This window comes from Vigna umbellata, chromosome 4 (genome assembly GCF_029865625.1).
Source record: "Vigna umbellata cultivar VRB3 chromosome 4, Vumbellata_1.0, whole genome shotgun sequence".
Taxonomy (NCBI): Eukaryota; Viridiplantae; Streptophyta; class Magnoliopsida; order Fabales; family Fabaceae; genus Vigna; species Vigna umbellata.
Window position 1 is genome coordinate 47,342,526 of NC_142168.1, and position 23,887 is coordinate 47,366,412.

At 32.8% G+C, this 23,887-nt stretch overlaps 1 protein-coding gene and 1 long non-coding RNA gene across 7 annotated transcripts; both read left to right on the top strand.

The window, feature by feature from the left end:
* The first annotated feature begins 4,006 nt into the window (after positions 1-4,006).
* On the top strand, positions 4,007-6,359 carry LOC148200414 (uncharacterized). Of its 2 annotated transcripts, none has more exons than XR_015786229.1 (3): positions 4,007-4,711; positions 5,055-5,144; positions 5,768-6,359. It is a non-coding gene; the product is annotated as an uncharacterized LOC148200414 (long non-coding RNA). The 2 variants fall into 2 exon arrangements; XR_015786228.1 differs by having other exon boundaries at positions 4,029-4,711; positions 5,771-6,359.
* A 4,591-nt stretch (positions 6,360-10,950) lies between these two features.
* LOC124845645 (nuclear factor kappa-B-binding protein) lies at positions 10,951-19,824 on the top strand. 5 transcript variants are annotated; one of them, XM_047322772.2, is made up of 11 exons: positions 10,972-11,098; positions 11,269-11,296; positions 13,155-13,580; positions 13,690-13,826; positions 14,460-14,573; positions 14,651-14,734; positions 15,501-15,674; positions 16,794-16,950; positions 17,293-17,453; positions 17,567-17,693; positions 17,833-19,824. In XM_047322772.2, exons 3-11 carry the CDS (start codon positions 13,263-13,265, stop codon positions 19,483-19,485), a joined length of 2,925 nt encoding a protein of 974 aa, XP_047178728.1. In that variant the 5' UTR covers positions 10,972-11,098; positions 11,269-11,296; positions 13,155-13,262; the 3' UTR covers positions 19,486-19,824. The 5 variants fall into 5 exon arrangements, with proteins under 5 accessions (XP_047178729.1, XP_047178728.1, XP_047178730.1 ...); XM_047322774.2 differs by lacking the exon at positions 11,269-11,296 and having other exon boundaries at positions 10,992-11,227; positions 17,833-19,231; positions 19,298-19,824; XM_047322775.2 differs by lacking the exon at positions 11,269-11,296 and having other exon boundaries at positions 10,993-11,227; positions 17,833-19,231; positions 19,304-19,824.
* Positions 19,825-23,887: the final 4,063 nt, after the last annotated feature.

The following is a 23,887-nucleotide window of genomic DNA, read 5'->3' on the forward strand; positions in this document are numbered from 1 at the left end:
AACAAGTAAAAGTAGTTAGCAAAATGCATAATCCAGAAGTCATTCGACTTTTTGAAATTAGACGATCTCAGACTTTTCTTTTTTGAGATTTAAAAATTATTAATGAATTATACAATCTTAAATATTTTTTAATTTCCCAAAATAATTTTTAAATTGTATGTAATTCAAAAACAGTAAAATTGAAATTTTCTTTATAAAGAGGTGCAGTAAGAAATGCCAATGCCAAATCTTTCCATTTCATGTGTGTAAACTTTTCAATAAAATTCCTTATAGAGAAATAAAATAAAAAGAAAAGATTATTTAATTTTTTGATTATGAATTAAATTTAATTCTATCATGATTTAAATGGAATTTTGAGAACATATGCATAAACTTACTTTAATAGGAAAACTACATTATTATACTTTTCTTCTTTGAATACTTAATAAAAAAAATCTATTCAAACAGCACTTACTTCACTAAGTTGACACGAGAAATGTACAACACTCACATATATTATTTAATACATTAACTTTTAAATAAATAAAGAACTTTTGGTTAAAATTTAATATAAAAATTTACTTCTAAAATGGCATAAACATTACATTTACAAGTTCATGAACCATATGTTTCATAAGTCTGTTTTTTTTTTTTCACTGTGTCAAATGTAGAATTTTTTCCTCTTTGATGTTAGATTTGAATGTAGGAAGTTATATTCTAGTTTATTAGTTTCATATTTAAGGTATGCAAGAATTTTAAATATTTTTTTAACAAATAATACGGTATACTTTGAATTAATGTCAATTGTTTTTGACTATTATTGAAATTAAAAAGTTAATTATACATTAATGTTATTTTCTTAATAAATATATGTAATCATTATTAAACACTAAACTTGTACTTAATCATATTAATTATAAATAAAGTTTACAAAAATTAACAAAATTAAAATTATATCTTAAAAGTAAAATTCTTTTCATTATACTAAGAATAAAATCAATTAATGTTTACTACTAAACCATTATTTACTCTTAGTTTATTAATGCAAAGTCACATTATATCCCACTCATTTTCAGACAATAGAGTCTGAATGGATTGAATATTTAGAATCATTATGAGGTTTAGAAAGAAAAGTAAATAAATCCAAAATAAAGTAGGATATCTGAGAGAGATGATAACTAAAATAGGTCCAGAAATAAAATCCAAATAAACCCAAGTTAATCTCTTCTCAAGGATCGGAAATACCACATCAACTAAAATTCCCTTTTTAACATATCAGGACTCACAAATATAAATTTTTTTATGTCATAATAAAATAAAATAACAAATATTTTAAATTTAAGGACATTAAATAAGTTGAACTTTTATTTAATATATTTTACATGACAAAATTTGTAAGGAAATCTGTAAAAAAAAAAAAAAGAGTATATAAAAATACTGAATTTAGTATAACACACAACAGCCATGCTGTTTGAACACAGTGAGACAACACAAATTGAGAGAACCGAAAGCAAAAGATAGAAGTTTAAAACATCACTAAAATACATATAACATTGTTGTGGAAGAGCTTTTAAAGACTGTTGAATTCATTGTGCAGAGTGATCCTTCTTGTTGAAAATGGACACGATATAATGAATGAGCAGTCTCCATAAGCTGAAGCTGACAGTTAAAAGAGAAGAACTAAGAAATGAATTGAAAATGAATGAAGTAATGAATGAATGCATATATTTATATATAGAGAGAGAAGTGTAGAACCTTATGGTAATTTTGTGAGGAGAAGAAGACGATGATGATTCTGATTATTCGGGAGGAGGATAATTGAGATCAGGAAGAGACTCTCTTCCATAGTTCACTCTCTTCTTCCAACAATAATAACAATGTTATAGTTATAGATAAATGAATAAGATATGATTATAAGTAAATGAATAGAATAAAACCTTATCATCATGATGATGAGGAGAAGAAGAAAATTCTGATTCTTCAGGAGGAGAAAGGCAATTGAGATCAAGAATAGGTCTTCTTGCATTCTTTCTCATCTTTCTGTAATAACGACCTCATATACTTTTGAGCCTTATATACAGAGAGGATGGTAGCTGTTACCGCTTTAAATAATTTTCAGATTCCATTTGGAAACTGAAGGTCTGTACTTTCAAAAGATTCAATAGTGATGAAACAAAAACTATTAAAATATTAAAATAATTTAATATTATTTCTCATCTTTCATCTTTCTCATCTTTCTGTCCTTTATTTTATTTATTTATAACTTAAAAAAAATATTAAAATAATTTAAATATTTTATTTAAAATTATTAACTATATATTAGCTATAATTATAATATTATAACTATAAAAATTATTTTAATAATAATATATTATTATCATAATTATAATATTACTATTATAGAAAATACATTTTTTAATAATATAATACTTATATTCAATTCTAATAATACTTTTTAATATAAATTTAATTATTATAATCAATATCTAATTATGATCATTTTTATAATATTTTTATATAAATATTAAGTAAAGGGGAGAAATATGTTTATAACATATTTTATATATAATAATATAAAGAAATATGACTACAATAATATTATAACATACTATTTAAGAAATTAATTGTAATATTATTGAAGTTATATTTCTTTATATAATTTTAATTTTATTACAATAATATTAGTTATAAATACTAATTATATAAAAATTTATAACTTTTAATAATATTATGATAACATAAGAATAATGTATACTATGACCACCGGATCAACCATAGGTCGATCAGTCAATCCTTTCAATCTCATATAAAACAATTAGTTTATCGGTCAATCAATCCTTTCAATCCCATATGAAACAATTGGTTTATAAGTCGTTCAATCCTTTCAATCTGATATAAAACAATTACGTTCATAAGTACAAAAAAGGATTATAAAAAGGATAAGAAGCAGCAACCAAAGTGATCTATAAAAGAAATCAAGAAAACTCTAGGAATATAAATCAATCATAAAGCTTGTTGAAGAGGAGTTAAGATCCAAGCTACCTTACAAGTTAAACGAGTGATTCAAAACTAAGATATGAAAAATTAAATATGAGTCACCTTCTTTAACTTAACATCAAAATTATTCTATATAATGTCATAACTATCTAAAAACATAGGAACATATTAAAATGGAAGTTTGATAAGTTATCTTTTTACTAGCACTTCTATAAAATTAGAAAATTTAATGCATGAAAGAATATCTCTATAGCTTAGTACGGTTATTTGGAAAATTATACTAAAGTGTTCCAAACAACTTAGGAGGATCTGGTTGACATGAAATCAATAGTAAACTTCTAAGGTAAACGTTAGAATAATAATTCTCTATAAAGAAGATTATAGCAATTAATTAGGATAATAAAATCCTTAAAAAATTAACATTAAAACATCCTTCCATTAAGTAATAGAAAACCTTCTATATATATATATTTTATCATTGTGACGTTTGGGCTTGCAACACTCGCCACAATAGCACTCAAACTGCCACAAATCTTTTACATTCAATTAATACTATATATTTTTTTAAATATAAAAAATAACTATTTTTGATAAACACTTTATCTTTATATTATATGTCAAATAAATGTATTAGTGTATTATTATTTTCATTTATAACCCTTATTAATTTATATTTTAATTAAATAACTTAATTCATTTTTTTTACTACTCATAACTAGTAGAACATGTCAAAAAAGGTGTCCAAAAATAGTTTTTCCCCTTTTGCAGGAAACATAAATATTGCAATGTGATATAGGTTAACTTATAAATTTTTTATTCTAATTTTACAACTTATTTTACTAATTTTATTTTTGTCGTCTATAAATACAAAAATCACTTTTTAAATTAATATATTGCCCTTAAATTCATTGTCAAAAACATATTTCTTTTAATAATATTATTATTTATAGTTATTTTTAAGGTCTACTCCTATAGCTAGAAACACGTCGTATTTTTACCATTCTTACAACAAACAAAATTAACCAAAAATTAAAATCAATGCCCAAAACAAATATTGAAATCATAACAAATAACTAAATCCTAAACCATAAGGATAATGATACTCGAACAACCAAATTTGACAACATTTGAACACGGCACACGTGTCAGCGTTTGAGAGGTCCACGTTTTCAAGGGAAAAAGCTGCTGCATTCTGAGAAAACCTGCTTGAAGTGTGACGTGGCGAGGGACGGGCACGGGCAGTTTAGGGTGTGCGTTTCAAATTTGAAATTGATTTTTGAACTTTGCAGAAAGAGAAGCGGCGCGAACATTGGGGACCTAGACAGAGAGACGAGAGAGTTGGAGAAAGGGTTCACGAGCGAGAGAGATAACGACGGAGTGGTTGCCGGAGTGCGCCGTTGAAGGTCGAAGGCCGTGTCGGAGAGATCGAAACCCTCCAGCCCGTTCCGTTTGACGGCGCCGCAGCTCCGACGTCGACCGCTCGACGCGAAGACGGGATCGTGTTTGGTCCGTTCCGGCCCAGCGACTTAGGGAGGCGTTGAAGGTGTCGCTTCGTCCCAGGTGGTTCCGTCCCTGTCCCGGAGTGCCGCCGGAGTGCCGCGAGAGATTCGCCGGAGTCTCGCCGGAGTTTGGGCTGTTCGGAGGACCAAAAAGAGGGGTTTTCCGGGTTGTCAGTCCCACCCACACCTTAGGCAATCGGCTCTGTTCCAACCGCCACGCGTGGTCTTCACTCAAGGTTGGTTTCTTTTTTGATTTGTCAGTGCAATGAATGTTGAATACATGGATGATGTTGTATTTGGATTTGATTTGCTTATGTATGAAACGTCTCCCAAGTGGATGTTGTTCTGTTCCCAATTTTTATACAACTTCTTTGCTTAATCTTACATTGTTGCTGTAATGTTGTTCGATTGGTAGTCATGGACCTAGTTGGCCTTGCTGTCAAAAAACTTCAACCCAATAACCCACTTCATTCGACTTTGGTAGCAGTAATGTTGGTGAACCAAGGGTCCTAGAGAATGTATTTTTATGCGAGACGAATTTGTTAACAAAATGTTAAGAATTGTTCCCAAATTAGTTAGAAGTAGCTGAAATGAGGGAAAACAAACAAGCCACACCAAAATGAGAGTGATGGACGTAGTTGGCCTTGGTGTGCAAAAACTGGCACCCAGGTACCCACTTATTTTGCCTAAGGTACCAGTTCTGTTCCTGTGCCATTAGTGTTAGAAAATGTTGTTTTATGTGGCACGAATATGTTAAAAAAATGTTAAGAAATTGTTCCCAGATTACTTAGAAGTAGATAAAATGAGGGAAAACAAACAAGACACCCCAAAATGAAAGTGATGGACGTAGTTGGCCTTGTTGTGCAAAAACTGGCACACAGGTACCCACTTATTTTGCCTAAGGTACCAATTCTGTCCCTGTACCATGAGTGTTAGAAAATGTTGTTTTATGTGGCACGAATTATATGAATTAGTAAATGACTATTATTTTTTTGTTCTCTTTTTTGTCGTGGTTTAATAAATGCTGACAATGTTTGTTATGATTTCCAATTTGTTGTTTTAGTTGATTGTGTTGGTGTAATGTAATTTCAGTTTTTGTGTTGGTGTAGTGTTATTATACATTGAATTCTGTGTTATTTTGATTTGGGGATTACTGTCATGTTGGTCACCTCCTGTCTAGTTCAAATATCTGGCATTTCTTAAAGAGAGTTTAAATTAAATTCATTGTGCTTGAATATGAATACTATGTATTAAGTTTCCGTTTTCTGTTCATTCACACCCCATCCGTCTAGCAGTTCCAGCAGCACGCCCATGAGAAGCTTGGGAGCTGCAACGTTGGAAGCATTCACGTCCAGCTGCATCAAACAGCAGCAACGACAACACACACCGTCTTCAAGTCCAGCCGAATTGGATGCACATGTTGAGATGGGAGAGAAGTGGAAAGCTGACACAGACCTTGTTTATTCCAGCATGGGCAGCGATGGTGTGCAGAACATGCAGAAGTGTAAACAAAATGGAGGGCCCCACATGGCTTTATCTGACAGAGAAGCAAAAGAGTGATGGAAGAAATTCATTAAAGGTTGCTAATGGGAGACAACAGCATGGCAACCTGGCTGGAAACGCACGAGGCAGCACCAGAACGAGACTTGAGAATTTGGCTTTAAAAGAGTGAGAGGGTTACGCTTGGGAGGAGGCTCTCGGTTCTTCTCCTCCAAGTTCAGTAGATTAGTTTTGAACTCCAGATAATGTAATGTAGTGAGATTGTTGTATGAGAGTAGAGGTGCCGTGAGGTGCTGTGAGGTGCATAGTGAGATTGTAATGAATTTTAATTTGAATGAACAATGTCATTTAATTTCCTGTTACTGAATTGTCAATTTTATTCTACTGATGCGATTAAACTTCTGCTGAAATCTGATCTGTGTTGTTGTGTGTCTGCCATTTAATTTATACTGTTCTTGATTGTTTGCAATTTAATTTTTACGTTCGTTTGTACTGATAGCTTTATTGTGCGAGTTTACTGTTCCAGCAATTGCGTTTCTGGTGGTTTTGAATTCTGCACGTTTACTGTTTCTGCCTGTCAAATCGTTCGGTCTTTAACGTCACTGTTAGAGATCGTTCGTCCATCTTTCATCTGATTTGTATTTGCTCCGTGACGTTCGGCTTGTCTCTGTGTTCGTGCTTGTTGTTTATTGACCGTTCGTTCTTAATCTTCATACCGTTCGGTCTGTTACAGATCGAATGGCTCCTTCATTTATACTTACATCTACCGTTCGGTCACAGTATGGACGTTCGGTCTTTACCTTGCTGGTTTAACCGTTGGGTTGATTCTTTATTTTCTGGTTTAGCTCTGGTCTTGGAACCTTTAGCTTGATGAATGAATATTCTTGTACCGTTCGGTCATTAACGTTCGTTTTTGTGTTTGGTTTAGTTTTCAATATCATTTTCCATTGCCTGTTATCTTCATATCGTTCGGTCACCTAATACCGTTCGTCCTTTTCATTAACTGCTTTTACCGTTCGGCTTTATTGTGCTCATTTCTGATTTACTGCCTTAACCGATCGGCCTTGTTATAAGAACCGTGCGGTTAGGACGCTCGGTAATTAGCGTTCGGTCTCAATGTTATTACAGCTCGGTTTTTACTTCCGTGCAATTTATACTTCAACCTTTCGTTCTGTGCTTTGGACCGTTCGGTCTTTTATATCACCGTTCGGTTTTAACACTGGTTAGAACCGTTCGGTTTTCTGCTTTCAGCTTTTAATTTTCATAATTTTGTCAATTGTTTTTAACTTTCAACTTTTAATTAATTTAATTTTCCTTGCAAAACAATCCAAAAAAAAACCCCCTTTTTTTCGTGTGTGATCTATGACTGAACCGCAATATTGGATTAATTCAAATCATCAATAACTCGTTAAATGGATTTAGAATCTTAAACAAAAGATGAACATTGGGGCACCTATTGCTGCACCAAATTCAATAAACTGGCCGTAAAAGGTTATCATATGACGCTACAAAGGCGTACATTAACATAATTACAATTTGCTTCTTAGGAGGACCACGAAAGTCACTATTGACTCGGTGTTCAAGAATCAATATAACAATTCCAATCACAAAAAATGAGACAGTCGTAGCACACCACATATCTGCTGTAAATGGTTTGAGGAAGACCCAAGCACTTGATCCTGATTTGTCGATAGGACGAGCGTCCTTTGCGCGCTGGACGAGCGTCCCCTCTGGGCAACAAGCGTCTGGACGAGCGTCCTCTGCCAGCTGGGCGAGCGATCTCCGTTCTCTGCACGAGCGTCCACTTTCTGGACGAGCGTCCTCTGCGCGCTGGACGAGCGTCCTCTTCTCGATGCCGACAGCCAAATGATGCGCTCCCAATCCTTATTCTACTTCGAAATAAACAAACAAAAGCATAAAAAACATTTAAACAGTGAAAATTATACTTATATCAACAATTATATACTTTTCATGACAATTAACACTAAAACTTACTCAAAAGCACAACAATTTAAGCAACAAAAACAAGTAAAATTTACACCTATCACTCCTCTCAGCCAAAGGTGTTAATTATACAACTAATCACCCTGCATGTTTTTATGCCACCAAAGATCTATAAATTGACGTACACATATCACATCTCTTGATATAGTTTCCAACAAAATATATCACAAATCAAGATTAAATTTTAACAAACAACTAAAGACACATCCAAATCCACATCTATGTTTGGAACCACTTACTGTAAACAAAGGCTAAAAGATGTCAGCATACAAATTGACAAACCACACGAAAAGATGATAAAGGAATGTGTTGTACCATTGTCCTGATGCTGCAGAGCAATAAAGCCCGGTATTTGGATCATAATAATAGCCCAAACTGCTACTATAATAGTACCTGGACCATCAAATATTGATGTCAGAACAAGCTTATAACAGCTCTTTTTGGTAACAGAATTCATTAGAAGAAGAAGTGGGTACAAACCCTCAACTTTTGCCACCTCCTTAATACCATAATGATTTTTTTTTTGGTTTCGAAATTTACAACAAAGATAAATAATGTCATGTATATCAGACTATTTCCCAAAATTTACATGGAAGAGAAGAGCCATACCCAGAAGATTCATCATACACATAATCATTTTGCAATGCTCCACCTGAAAGAAAAGTAGAACAATGTTAAGTAAATACTAGATTGATTTCTTAGATTTGCCCGCTCTTTGGCAGCTTTGGCAGCTACTTGGGGATTCGTTAAGTCAACTTCACCCTCCTCGACATTTCCTTTGTCCACAACTTCATCTCCTGGCTTCACTTTCTTGCCCTTTGGAAACCTAACCCTTTTTGGTCTGTATAAATTCAACAGAAAATCTCAAAATTCAGTTCCACAAGCCAATCATTACAGCCTCTAAAGTTAAAGCCCCAACAAGGGGACTCATACACATACAACATATTACCAATCCAACAAAATTTGGGAACAATTCTTAACATTTTATTAACAAATTCGTCTCGCATAAAAATACATTCTCTAGGACCCTTGGTTCACCAACATTACTGCTACCAAAGTCGAATGAAGTGGGTTATTGGGTTGAAGTTTTTTGACAGCAAGGCCAACTAGGTCCATGACTACCAATCGAACAACATTACAGCAACAATGTAAGATTAAGCAAAGAAGTTGTATAAAAATTGGGAACAGAACAACATCCACTTGGGAGACGTTTCATACATAAGCAAATCAAATCCAAATACAACATCATCCATGTATTCAACATTCATTGCACTGACAAATCAAAAAAGAAACCAACCTTGAGTGAAGACCACGCGTGGCGGTTGGAACAGAGCCGATTGCCTAAGGTGTGGGTGGGACTGACAACCCGGAAAACCCCTCTTTTTGGTCCTCCGAACAGCCCAAACTCCGGCGAGACTCCGGCGAATCTCTCGCGGCACTCCGGCGGCACTCCGGGACAGGGACGGAACCACCTAGGACGAAGCGACACCTTCAACGCCTCCCTAAGTCGCTGGGCCGGAACGGACCAAACACGATCCCGTCTTCGCGTCGAGCGGTCGACGTCGGAGCTGCGGCGCCGTCAAACGGAACGGGCTGGAGGGTTTCGATCTCTCCGACACGGCCTTCGACCTTCAACGGCGCACTCCGGCAACCACTCCGTCGTTCTCTCTCTCGCTCGTGAACCCTTTCTCCAACTCTCTCGTCTCTCTGTCTAGGTCCCCAATGTTCGCGCCGCTTCTCTCTCTGCAAAGTTCGAAAATCAATTTCAAATTTGAAACGCACACCCTAAACTGCCCGTGCCCGTCCCTCGCCACGTCACACTTCAAGCAGGTTTTCTCAGAATGCAGCAGCTTTTTCCCTTGAAAACGTGGACCTCTCAAACGCTGACACGTGTGCCGTGTTCAAATGTTGTCAAATTTGGTTGTTCGAGTATCATTATCCAAATTAAAAATAGTCAAATGTGAAAAAGTAATAAGAAAATTAGTAAAAAAAATTAAAGAATTTTCTTTCATTGAGATGACGCGCCTTTCTTTCTATTTTCAACATAATTCATATAATTGTCAATAAAATATTATCTTTCTAATATCTTAAAATAGGTTATATTTAAATCACATACACTTTATAAAAAAAATAGGTTTAATGTCTCAATAGGTCCCTATTTTTGTTCAGAATTTGAAATAGGTCCCTTTATTTTTTGGCGTCTCAATTAGGTCCTTATTTTTGTTAATTTGATGCAAATAAATCCTTTCCGTCAATTTCATCAAACGGCGTTAATGAATGTGTGACGTGGCCTTACACGTGTCAATACTGTCCTCAGGCCACGTCACACATTCATTAACGCCGTTTGATGAAATTGACGGAAAACATTTATTTGCATCAAATTAACAAAAATAAGGACCTAATTGAGACGCCAAAAAATAAAGGGACCTATTTCAAATTCTGAACAAAAATAGGGACCTTGAGACATTAAACCAAAAAAATATTATGCATGAATAATATATATATATATATATATATATATATATATATATATATATATATATATATATATATATATAATATACGCATTTATTTATTTCGATGTATCTAAACCTACCATCCTAGATTCTGTTCCGTTGACATCAAAGTCAACGTTCCATATAATTTTAATTATAATGATTGTTACCAACACCCAATGGAATTCCCATATTTAATTCACCTTTAAAACAAAGAAATAAACAATAAAAAATAAAAAATAAACAAATAAAATAAAATAAAATAGAAGAAAGAAAGAAAACACATGCTCTCTTTCTTCACGTTGTGTCGTTGACATATCTAAACCCAACACAAACCGCATCCACAACATACCATAAGCATCTCGCACGTGCGGGAGCCGGTGAGCCGAGCCGACACGCGCGCGAAGCTGCATCAAGATTCGATGCGGAAAATAACGGTTTCGAGGGGAAACCAAACCACAGTCGTCTGATCCTCTTTCTCTCTCTCTCTGCCAATTGTGGTGTGTGTCTCTTTTCCCTCGATGCTCTCTCTTAATAATACCAAACCTTCTATCACTCTCTCTCTACATTTCTCTCTCCACCTCTTCGATTTTTCTCTCTCTTTCGCTCTGCCCTCGCTCTTAGGTTATCGCCTATTCTATCTCTCTTTCGATTTCTGTTGAGCTTTTTTTTTTCCGATTAACTTTAATTAATTGCGCAACTTCGAGTTCTGCTTGGTGTGTCGCTGGAACAGGCAGACGAATTTATTCACTGGTAATTTTTCTTAGAAGTGTTTTTTTTCTTCTGATGTTTAGGGTTTCGCTGCTTCGGATGCGCAAGGAGGTAAGTCGAATGCGATTCCGATGCGGTTTTTGAAATTGGATGTGGAATTCGGTGGTTTGCTTGTTTCTTGAATTGAAATTTTTCAGTGTTTTTTTGTGTTTTGAATTTTTTTTTTTGCTGGTGATGGTGTTGAGTGTGGACCACTAGGGTTCACTATGTTTGGTGATTTGAATGATTGAATAGCACTGGTTTGAGTTTTGACTTGCATTGTGGATTGTAATTCTCGTTGAAAATTACTCGATTTATTTTTTTTCCTAGATACTTGAACTTGCGCTCTACAAGTGTGGCTGCTTGGAAACCTGCGAAAACTAAAAATCTTTGTACAACGAATGTTTGTTAATTTTTTGTTTGACTCTCAATTGAGCAATAGCTATGTAATTTATTTTACTGAGTGTGCGTGGTGTCATTTTTTTTTTTCTGATGGTAGGTTTGGATTTTATCTAATATAGACTTGTGAGTTGTTGAAAATAATTCTAAACGTCAAGTTAAGCAGTTAGCCTTGCGAAGACCTGTTAAAAACTATAATTTTTGGTATAAGGAATATTGATTTAATTTTTTATTGATTCTCCATTAAACAACAGATATACAGTGTTTTTGTTTTTCATTTTTCGTGAGCATGCATGATGTTTTTTTTTTCTGTTGGTGGTTTTCAATATTTTATCATTCATCCTTTTGACTTGTTGAACACATGATTCGTTGTACTTGCATGTGTTATGAATGGGGTGAACTTCGAAAAGCTCACATTTGTCCCCACCCACTTTGATTTAACTATTCAAATATGTGCTTGCCTTGGCCATCTGTTGTGGCTCACCGGTATTTGTTATCACTGTTCTTTCTTGATTTGAAGAAGATGCACTTTGTTTATTGGAATTATTACGGAATATGCAAGGTAACGTGATGTATTCTAACAGGCAATGTGAATTCATTACTTTGTGGAGACTAGAAATCCTATGAAAAGCCACTGTAAATGTTTGTTCATGGGAAATTCATCCTAATGTGCAGTTGGAGAGGGTGTTAGTGAACATTCTTTTAGTGGGAAACATTTATTTTTTTGGAAATCTGTTAAAGAAAGCCTGAAAAACATAAGCTTAATTTTATACACTATGCTCATGTTGGTATGCATAAATTATTATACATTTGTTTGTTGTGCAGCTACGAGACAAGTGTATAAACTTGTATTATATTATATTGGTATGCTTCTCGTAGGCATTCATTATGAATAACATCCCTTTCTGTATGTTATCTGAGTTTAAGTTGCTAGGGTGTTTTGTTGATGTGATATATCTAAGGGCATACTTAATGCGGGGATTTGATGTTTTCATAATTAGAATATAATGGCAGAGGAGTGGCCAATCCTGTTGTGTTGCTAGGTTTGCTCAGGAATGGAATGATATTTTTATTTTTCATTCTGCTTTATGTTTGGTAAAGAAAATAAAGATAAAATTGAATCTTCATTAACGAGGAATGATGAAATAAATTCCAGTGTAATTTTTTTATACAAACTGATTTAGATAGGCCTGTCAATCACATCTAGTGATTCAAAATCAATTTTAGCCAAACCTTTCACTAAAAAGGTTCAAAGGCAAACATTAATTTGTTATAGCCATTTACCTCTCTTCATTGGCATGGAAATTTCTGCCTCTAATAATAAGCATGGCATCAAATTTTTCTTTTCTTCTAAACTTAGCCATAATTATTCTTATGGAATAATGATAAGAACAGATTGATGCGTTAAATTCCAAATATGCTAAAAGATATTATGTAAAGGGTGGTGATTTTTATAGAGATAATACTGTTTAACTTTTCTGAATATTAAACTTGGAAATGGAAAGTTGATATAATTGACATTGTTTAACAGTGGCACTTTGAAGTCGTTTATGGATGAAAGATGTTCATTAGAAGTCAAGAAGGTGGTGTTTTACTATATTTTGGTATAGTGTGTTTTTGAAGAATTGTTCTCGTGTCCATGGCTGCTGATCAAAGGAGAAAACGAGTTAATGGTGCAAACATTGCTGGTTATGGTTCCAGAGAGCAACAAAGGATCAAAAGGAAGAATTTGGGATTAGTTCAAAATGATTTAAACATGAGATCTCACATCTCTGTTGAGTGGGATGGTAATCAGAAAAAAGTTGTTGCTAAGAGGGAACAGGTTGGCATCAGTTGGAGACAAACCAAACCATTTATCAATTCTGTTGCCAATGGTCACAAACTCGTGGCAGATGTGCTTACAGTGCCTCAAGAAATTTTTGACTTAGACAACTTAAGTGATGTGCTTTCATACGAGGTAATACCATGTTGTGGTATGTTTCTATTGTTTACAGTCGAAAATAGATTTTATTTTGTCTGGGAATTATGCCTAAATCATCCTCCATGAAACTTTTGGCAATTGGCAGGTTTGGATGACCCATCTTTCAGAAAATGAGAGAAACCTTCTCATGAATTTTCTTCCTAGTGGCTTTGAGCCACATCAAGTTGTGGAAGATTTGCTTGCTGGGATTAACTTCAACTTTGGAAACCCCTTCACGAAATGGCAAGATCTCTTTCTTATTTTTTTTTTCTTTAAATACATTATGTGCTCACTCTGCTATATTTTACAGTTTATATCATAAGTACATGCTATATGTGACAATTTCTTTAAATTTCAATGAATCAGTGGATTTGTTGTTGAGGTAATGTGTCATTTAGTTTTATTATTGGCCTTTGGGTTGAGTTTACCAGCATTACAGATTGCATATTTCAGCTATGAATTCCATTTGGTGCTTACTTTATATTTAATCTGGGGTTTATTATATCCACAGCACACTGACCACTTTTCTTGGGTCTCCTTTTTTCTACACAAATTTCTCATTTGCAACTTGAAATGATTTTATTTGGTTGAAATTATGTCTTGTTCTTCACAGCTCCAATTCTTTTTTTTTTCCTTCCTCATATTCATTAGGAAATTAGGAAACCATCGCTGTATGCGCATCTGGGTTGAGATAATTTATGGATTCTGAATTTATGACAAAATCATATTGCAATCTCATCAAGATCCTCTTTTTTTATTTATTATTTTGGAGAAAAATATCGTTAAGACATGGTAAGCTATTTATCTAATCTGCTAATCATTCATGAAAATCTTCTCTTTTTCAGAGTCACAAATGTCTAAAATATATATTTGCAGGGGTGCTTCGCTTTGTTTAGGTGATCTTCATCCAGATATGATTGTTTACCGGGAACAGCATCTTAAATCTCTAAAGAGGGAATACTACTCGCACATACATAATTATCACAATGAGTAAGCCTTATACATGCTCAACATGTATTATTTTTGGTATGTTGTTTAACAAGTATTGTAATTCTTATATTTTGCAGTATGATAGGATTTCTGTCCAACTTGAAGCAAATCTGGCAAAACTGTAAAGATCCAGAAAAGGAGATTGTGCAAAGGATATGGAGGTTGACACTTTCCATGTATTGCAATTTACATACATTACACAGCTGACGACATTCAAAATTAGGACAAGACATATTATGTAGTTCCTTTTTTATTAAAAGGATATCTTAGCTGTTTTCAATACTTGCATTGGTTATTCCCTGAATGTAACAAGATAGCTCATTGTTGCACAAGCTGGGTCAATGCATATTCTACTTCAGATGATAATTTTGATTCTTAATTAGCTTGAGACATCATGTTACTTGAAATCTAAGATGGTAAAATCCTGTGAATCTTTTCTGTGATGTTTGTATGATCAAATGGGACTTTCCCATATTTCCACTTGACTACTGTCTTCAGTAAACAATGTCTTCATTCATGTGTATCTGTCTGTTTTATATGTTTACTGATAGAGTTTTAGATTGTTTAAGCATCAACATTTTATTTTGTTTCAATTGATATTTAGCTGTGACTTTGTAGAATGAAATCCTTTGATAATTGTTTGGTGAAATAAATTGGTGGATTTTATTTTTGGGTCCTAAATGGATGATAATTGGCTTATTAATGATAATTATTTGTGGTAGAGGTAGTGGTTATGATGAGTGCTACTGTCATGAATTAGTTGTCGTTTTTGTTGATATGCAAGTATTTCTGTTATGCTACATGTGATCTCTTGTTGGGCACTCAAAAGTCCTGATTACTGAACTTGGATTTAATGAGGTTATGTTCCTTCTTTCTTGGAATTTTAAGTGCTAATCATTGACGTTGTAATATTGTTGGATTACACAGGTCAAAACGTGTAGAGAAAAGAATACCCTCAAAAGTTATTGAATCTAGAGTTTATGATCATGATGGGAATGTTACAGGGACATCTGAGTCAATCTCCTGGGATGCAGAGGATAAAGCATGCAGTAGTGACAACCAAATTTCCTCACTGAGAAATGATGATAAACTTCAAAGAAGGTAACTAATAAATTCTGCTGCAATATTTAGGACTTATAGGCTCTCTTGACTCAGCAATCTCTGTCAAATTTTAATTCTTTATGATTGTAGTGATTTTGGTTTATCAGTGCCTCCATTTTCCATCTCTTAAGCAAAGTAGACTATTGTTCTGTTAAAGCTGTGATATAGAAATTTAAGATATTTGTATATTGGTCATGATTGCTTATTTGGATTATTAAGATTTCTGCATCAATAAATGAACTTCCTAACTCACTTTAAGTTGATTACTTACGTCATCCAATCAGATGAAAACTCACATTTTAGAGTTTAATGCAATATGAATAACTAGTTTAATATCATCTTCACTAACCTGTTATTTCACATTGTGGTGCTATCATTATTTTTTGTCATTGGCGTACTGTCTTCTTTAGAGCTGCTTTTGGTTCTCCTTCATCATTGCCATCATGATCATCATCACAGTGCATTATACCTGAAGACAAGGAACTTTTTACACCCTTTCATTCTTTTGTTAGTTATTGTAGGTTCTTATCATCTCTGTAGTTGTAACAAAATCAACTTCCAAGTCTGATAAAGTTGGGTAAAACAAAATAACCATGAGCAATTCCTGGAAATCTTATTCTGTAGTTAGTGTTAATGTGTACACCCAAACCTTCAGTTTCTGAACGAATAACTTTAGGAAATTTGAACACTTTGGATAAGAAAATCCGTTGGCATATTTGTCCTTAACTTTGGGGACTGTTGTTATTTTGGAACATCAACTAGCAATGCAAGTAGTGCAGTTTTGCTTCTTCTCTTGTGATGTTTACTGGACTGATGAATGATACTATTGAATAAGGCTTCTGGCATTGTACTTAAAATGTCACCTACACCTTAGATTTTTTGTAATATTTTTCCATTGTACAATGATCCTCAATGTAATCCATAATCTATGCAACTTTTTATATTAAAGTTTTTGTCCCTGTTTCACTGTGATCACATAACTGAGTGTACATGAATGATAACTGTAATAAGGAACAATGTCATTTAGGGTAAAATTAATTCTCTGGTTTTTTATTCCAGTGAAATGGTTTATTTGGCTGTATGTGCAAATATGTTCATGAAATAATATATGTCTGGCAGGGTGCTTGAAAAGGACATTGTTAAAGGTAAGTCCAGAAATTTGATGGATACTTTGGACAGAGTGCCTAATGTGGGAGAAAAGCCCAAGACAGGAGACAAACTGCCCAAACGTAACAGTCATTCTAGTGATGGAGACAAATACATGTCATATATCAAGGTTGGGCTCTCCACTTATTTTTTTTCTCTTTTCAAGCAATACTTAATTGGCAGAGAAACAGCTGGTAACTGGGTCAGTTATTTCTTCAGTATCAATTATTAGAGGGACAGCAATAGTTGCTCAGTTATGTGAAATCAATTATTAACATTGAAACTTATAAATATTTAGACACTGGCTTATTTTTTTCGGTGACTTCTTTGTTTCCTATTACTTTGTTGGGGTTAGGTATTTTAGGGTAACTTCAGTTATATATAGATTTAAAAACAACAAAAGAGGGGTATTTCTGAAGATATTTTTTTTGTTAGGGCATTTGCTAATTGTTTTCTTTATCCATTGTTTCAGATTAGTAGGCAGCAGCATGAACTTGTTAAGAATATGAAGCAGTCTGGTAAAAGCATTCAATCTAGGTCCCTTAACCGTGTTTTGGGTAACCTTGAAAAAATTAATGTACAACCATACAATATATTTGTCAAAGAGGAAAAGAAGAAGTTGCAGGAGCGTTGGTTAGTGAGATGTTCACGTGGCCATATACTTATGCAAATAGCTTATGATTGAACAGATTACATTTTAAAACTTTTCTCGTGATTTCTCAATAGAATATATTTTATTTGCATAGGTTGCTACTAGTAAACAAAGACCTCCCTGAAGCATATGTGAATTGGAAAGAGAGACAGAGACAAAGACATGCTGTGATAAACTCTTTGGTGGCAGAGATGAAGGATAGATCAAATTCATTCATAGAGGTTTGTTGTAGAGTTTTCTTATTAGAGTCTTCTATAATTTGTTATAATTTGATTGCATATCTTGTATCAGTTTCTCAGTTTCCTTAGTCCCATGTCATGGGCATTTTTCATAATAGCTTACTTAAAAAAATTCCCTCAGGAAGAGGATGATGTAAACTCAGGTAGTGAACTTAAGGATCAGGATGATATGAATTCAGGGAGTGAACTCCATGATCATGTCACGGGCAACATTAATTCAGGGAGTGAACTTCATGATCAGGATGAGGACATGAACTCTGGGAGTGAACTTCAGGATCAGGACAATGACAACATGAACTCAGAGAGTGAACTTCAGGATCAGAATGAGGATAGCATAAGCTCTGGAGGCAAGCCGAAGGATCAGAATGATGATAAAGTCAATGCAGGAGGTGAGGTACAGGATCAGAATGAAGATCAGGGGGAGGATAGCGTAAACTCAGGTGATGAGCTTCAGGGTCAGGTGAAGGATGGAGATCAGTCTGACTTGAAGGATGATGAAGATTTTATTTCTAGGTCCCCCGAGCATCAGTCCCTGCACAATTCTTATGTTGGTGGTGATGACGAGTTCAACCCCATGACTGTGGATACAGAAAAGAATCTTCTTTTATCAAAATCAAATAATACTTCACCGAATAAAGATGGGTATTCAAGGAATATGAACTCTCGGGATGTTTCTGTTGATGAAGGAACGCCTTTCTCTTCCAGTGGTGATGTCTGGCAAGGAGTTGAAATGCCACACTCATACTATGATTCTGCAGTGACTCATGAGTACACTGCCAGTGGGTTATCATTGGCTAATCCTCAAGCCAGTGAAGAGCAGCCAACCCGTATAATTGATCTTGAAACTGATTTGTGTCAAGAGACCGGGAAAGAGTTGTTAGGTAGGCAATTAGATGATGGTACCTTCAGCTCTTACCAAATCCAGGATCGAAGTGTCTTACTTCCATCTCTCTTTAAAGGCGAGGGGCTGTTACCGTATCATCGTCAACAGAAAGGAGCTGATTTAGAGTTCCAGACTTCTAACAATGTTATGATGGGTGATGGTCAATTTTCCAGTCATTTCAAGGAGCCCTTACAAACGTCACTGACATTGGACCAGGGCCGCAGGAGAGCTACTGAGGTTTTCATGCCAGAAAACATGTCACATAATATTTATTCAGATGGAGGAAGGTACTCAATCCCCAGGCAAGATCCAATGATCCCCAGACAAGAACAATTAGTACCCAGGCAAGATCCAATAATCTCCAGACAAGAACAATTAATGCCCAGGCAAGATCCATTGGTTGCAGTAAATATGACGGATTGGACTTCTAATAATGCTCGCATAGCTGGGCCTTCCCAATCTCACTTAAATACTGGAGATTTTATTGGTAATCATTGGTTTCCTGCCGATCAACAAATTCGTGGTGGCTGGAACGGATCTGACAGTGGTAGTCTTTCAAGTCAAAGTCTTGGCACTGGAGCTAGCTCTGATCAGAGTTTATTTAGTATTCTGTCAGAGTGTAATCAATTACGTTCAGGTAGCTCTTATGATTCAGTTAGAAATACTGACCAGTTTGTTGCACACAGAACTTATGGATTAGTAGATGCAGGTACGCCAAGGGTGAACACAATTGGACCACCGGCGGCTTCTCATCCATTAGATTACTTCACCGGACGTGAAGCAGCCAGTGGTCTGGTGCCTGATGATATGACATGGATGAGCTTGCCACATCAGAATTCATCATTACATGATCAAATGGGAAAGCCATACCTAAGATCATGGAACCGGTAGTGAATGTTTTACCAAATGTTAGCTATGTAAGCTTGACAGTGAGAAGAAGTGCACAGTTGTCCATGTGATAGAATTTTGACTTAAGCAAGATCCAGAGAAGGTGGGTACACACATACCCTGTAAGATGAGATAGGTTTCTGTACATACCTATACTGAGACCAACTCAACACCATGTACATATCTAGATATTAGATGCGCAGGAAAGAAACCAAGGTTATTAGGCAAGTTACATATTTTATTCTTATTTTTTATTTATTTTTTTCTTTGCTTCTAGAGAGACATTCTTTAATAATTTTGGAAGTAAGAAATGCTGGAGGCTGCTCCCTCTTTTTTGAGTCACCTACTTTCACTTCTTTTCCATATATACTTCTGCTCTCCTCTCCTGTATGACTATCGTTTTATAATTAATAATTTTTTATTGAAATATTTTTAATTATTAATAAATAATAATTGTTAAGTTGATTCTTTTTTCCTACTTGGAGAATTCAAGATTTTTATTCTAAGAAATGAAGCTCCACTGTTATTTTTTCTTCCTCAATGAGTACTTTTGAAAACAATACAATTATGAATGAATTTAATCCTAATATGTTTGAAATATTACATTTGATTAAAAAATTGATAAATTTTGAGTATAATTGTATTTGGAGGCAGAGGAAGGGACACCTCGTTCAATACATCGGCATGGGTCGACATGTAGTCAGATGTACATACTAGCAATATTACCGTAGTAATAATCAATATTAGATTAAAAAAAATTAAGAATAATTAATGGAACGGGAAAACCCTAAAAATAAGATAGGACTATAAATCCTAGGTCCATAAAGGTCATATATATATATATATATATTTATTGTTCATAAAATGTGATTTTTTTATTAATGTGTTTACTTATATATTGCAAACTGTTAATTTAAACATCAAACACCTCAGAAAATGACGTATAAGAGTAAAAAGAGTGTAGAAAGATACATGTGACTAGGGGGACATTTTGGTACTGTAAGAATAATAATATTTAGACGGTGGTCCAAAGAATAATAGTATCATTTTTAAATTGGGTAGGTCTGTTTCATGTCTAAAAATGTTATTTATGTGAACATATTTTGTCGATATTTATTACTTCATAAAAAAATTAATTTTATTTAATAAGTAATATTTCATATTGTTTTCACTTTTTAATTTTATTAATTAATAAAGTAAAATTTTCTGAATTAGTAAGGGGGAGCTGGAGATACTTATACTACATCCCCACTAAATGCGAACATTTTGCTAGGAAATAAACTTCAGAAATATATTTTCAAAACTTGCATTAGATACGTATTATTGGAAATTTTTTATGATACAAGATCCTTTAAATTATGATTAATTTTAGAAAAGAAAAGTGTAATGTTTCTGTGATTGAAAAGAAAAATATATTAGTCTTAAAAAAAATCATTAATGCTCTTAAGAAATATTAAAGTTTGTAGAAAGGGTTTTACTCTAATTTCAAATGAGATTTATCTACATTTTCTTCTTCTTTTTTTCTGGGGTTTTATATTGTACTTCTAAGGGTTTCGTCTTGTATTTCTAATCTCCATAATTGTTTTCGTGATTAATAAGGTTGGTGAGAGTAAATAATTTTTTATTGAATTAAGTGTTTAACCAAATTAACTGAGCGTCGAAGTTTATAAACTTTATTGTTTACCACTCCTTTTATTTCTTATTTTTGTTATCTTCTTGTACTTCGTTTCATTTTCTTCTTTCTCATTGTCCTTGAAAGAGATTGTTAGTTGAAAAGTGTTATAAACATGTGATGGAGGTGTTCATTGAAATTTAAATCGAAATCTATTATTGAGTGATGGATCGGTAGAAGAGGTTCTAAGTAATATTTGAGGATGATTGATTGGGTCAATTTTTTTTGGTGTTTATAGATATGGAATTAGCTAAGAAGAGAGACTTTTACACTGTAGATTTTGGAATTAACTTTTACACAACATATATTGGAATTAACATTTACAAATCAAACTTATTTTTAAACTTTGAACCTGTGAAAATAGGGTGTATGATGAAATGCCTTTTTTCTTCCTGCATCAACAACCTTTCCACTCCAGATTCCTTTTTTTTTTCATTTAAATTTTGAATTTTTTTCTTGAGTTTTTGTTTTTAAAATATTCAACATATAAAATATTATTTTTAAAATAGATATTCAGCCAGTATCACGAATTAAAAAAAATCCAAAAAATTATATGGGTAGCAATGGAGTAAATAGAGCAGGTGTAATCGATTTCTTTTTAATGTGGTGAGATTGTGAGTAGATATTATTCTTGTGTAATTCAATCTGTTATTATTTCTAGTTTTTTTAACATCAACAAAAACACTCTTAACTCCAATATCTTATCTTTAATGTTTCCTTCTTTGTTATTTAACCCTTCACTTTCTATATATAACCAACATAATGATTATCATTCAAGTTATCTATTATTTTTATTACTATTGAACTTAAGGACTCAATTGGTATTGAACCTAACACTACACAAACCTCCTTAACATTAACATATAAAATTAAAAGTTCTTTAAATTAATTTTAATTATTCATCAAATTTACATTAATTATATGTGTGTGCGCGTGCATGTCTGTATGCATAGAGATAAAAATGAAACAAATATGTATATACTGGTCTCTATCTTTATTTTTAATATAAGTATGAGTATGATATGATAGAGACAAAAATGACATAAATATATACATACTCATCAATGTATCTTTATCTTTAATTTTAAAAATTAAATATTATTCATAGTTACATCGATATATAATCAATATAAAATTTCTTCGTCAAAATGAAACAAATTTAGATAACATCTTGATAAATAATTCATTTGTCATGTCCTTACATACATCAAAAAATTCATCATAATTTTTCTTTATAAAAAACATATTAATATCTACATAAATGATTTTTTTTATATAACAAATGAATATGTTATTGTTTAGTTTTTTTCTATTAATAAATATAAATCTAAAACTTTTAACCAAATTTCATAATAACCTTTTAACATAACTTCTCAGTTTTTTGGTTATTTTTTTTTTCATTCATCTATGATATCTCCTTTAATATGGCTTAAAGAATGAACTACAATTATAACAGCTAGTTTTCTTTAGTTTATACTTTAATAGATTCTTAGCTTGTCATAGTTTGCATATGTGTGATCATTTTAAGATACATTTATTACTTTAAATAAATTAAATAATTTTTGTTTGCAATAAAAGATGCCCGATATCACTTTACATATAAAAATATCATGTTTTAAGTATAGTACTAATTCCTAAAAAGGGGCCTACCAAAAATAAGTAAAAGTTATTATAAGTATAAGCAAAGGAAGAAAAATATGCTATCTCGCAATTTAACTTCAGTTTAAGATTTTGTACACAGATTAAAAAAATGATAAATGTATATATTTTTCTACAATTTTATTATATAGTTTTATCCTCTCCATAAATATATTACATATACTTCACTCATTTATCAATAAGAGATAACTTATCTGAGAATAATTTTAAAAAAATAATTAATAAATAAATAGAAAATATACGTTACTTTTAGACAAATTACAAGTACTAAAACTACAGAGATTTGTGTATAAACTTTCTATCAAAATGTGTTTTGATGGTTCTTAGATTTGAAATCAAAAGTTACTAAGATACAACCAAAATTATGACTTTTTTTTATGCAATATTTTCACACTCACTAATAAAGAACAACTGCTTAACGTCATCACATTAATATTTAACTATATTTTTAACTTAAACTACTAATATGTATTAGTATATATTACTATATTATTAGAATCTATATTTTTTTAATTGGACAAATTTATTCTTTGATAAATAAAAAAATAATTTAATGTATTTAACTAATAAAGTAAATTATTAGATAATATTTTTATTTCCAAATAACTAAATAATTTATCATTTAAAAGATAAATATTATATAATTTTTTTTAATATTATATTTACAAAGTTACATATATATACTTTAAATTATATTCTTTTATTTTTAAATAATTACTCATAAAAAAATAGAAAAAGAAAACTTAGAAGGAATAAATCTATTTTGAGAAGATAGAAGAATGTTTGAACAAATCAATTTGACAACGAGACACACGACACACACGTAAACAGCGTATGTTCACTTTGCAAACTATGAACAATAATAACCGGTTGGCCATGAAGATTTGTGTTTTGTAGACAACGTTGTTGGTGGTGGTAGTTTCATCTCAAACATGAACATGCTTTTCTATTTTAAATTTATATTTTATCATGACAGAGACATTTTTGTTTTTTTGGTTTATGCGTGGTTGTTGCAGCAGTGTGAAGCATCTTATGCCTAGTTTGCGAAGCATGAATCTTATTCCATAATGTGTT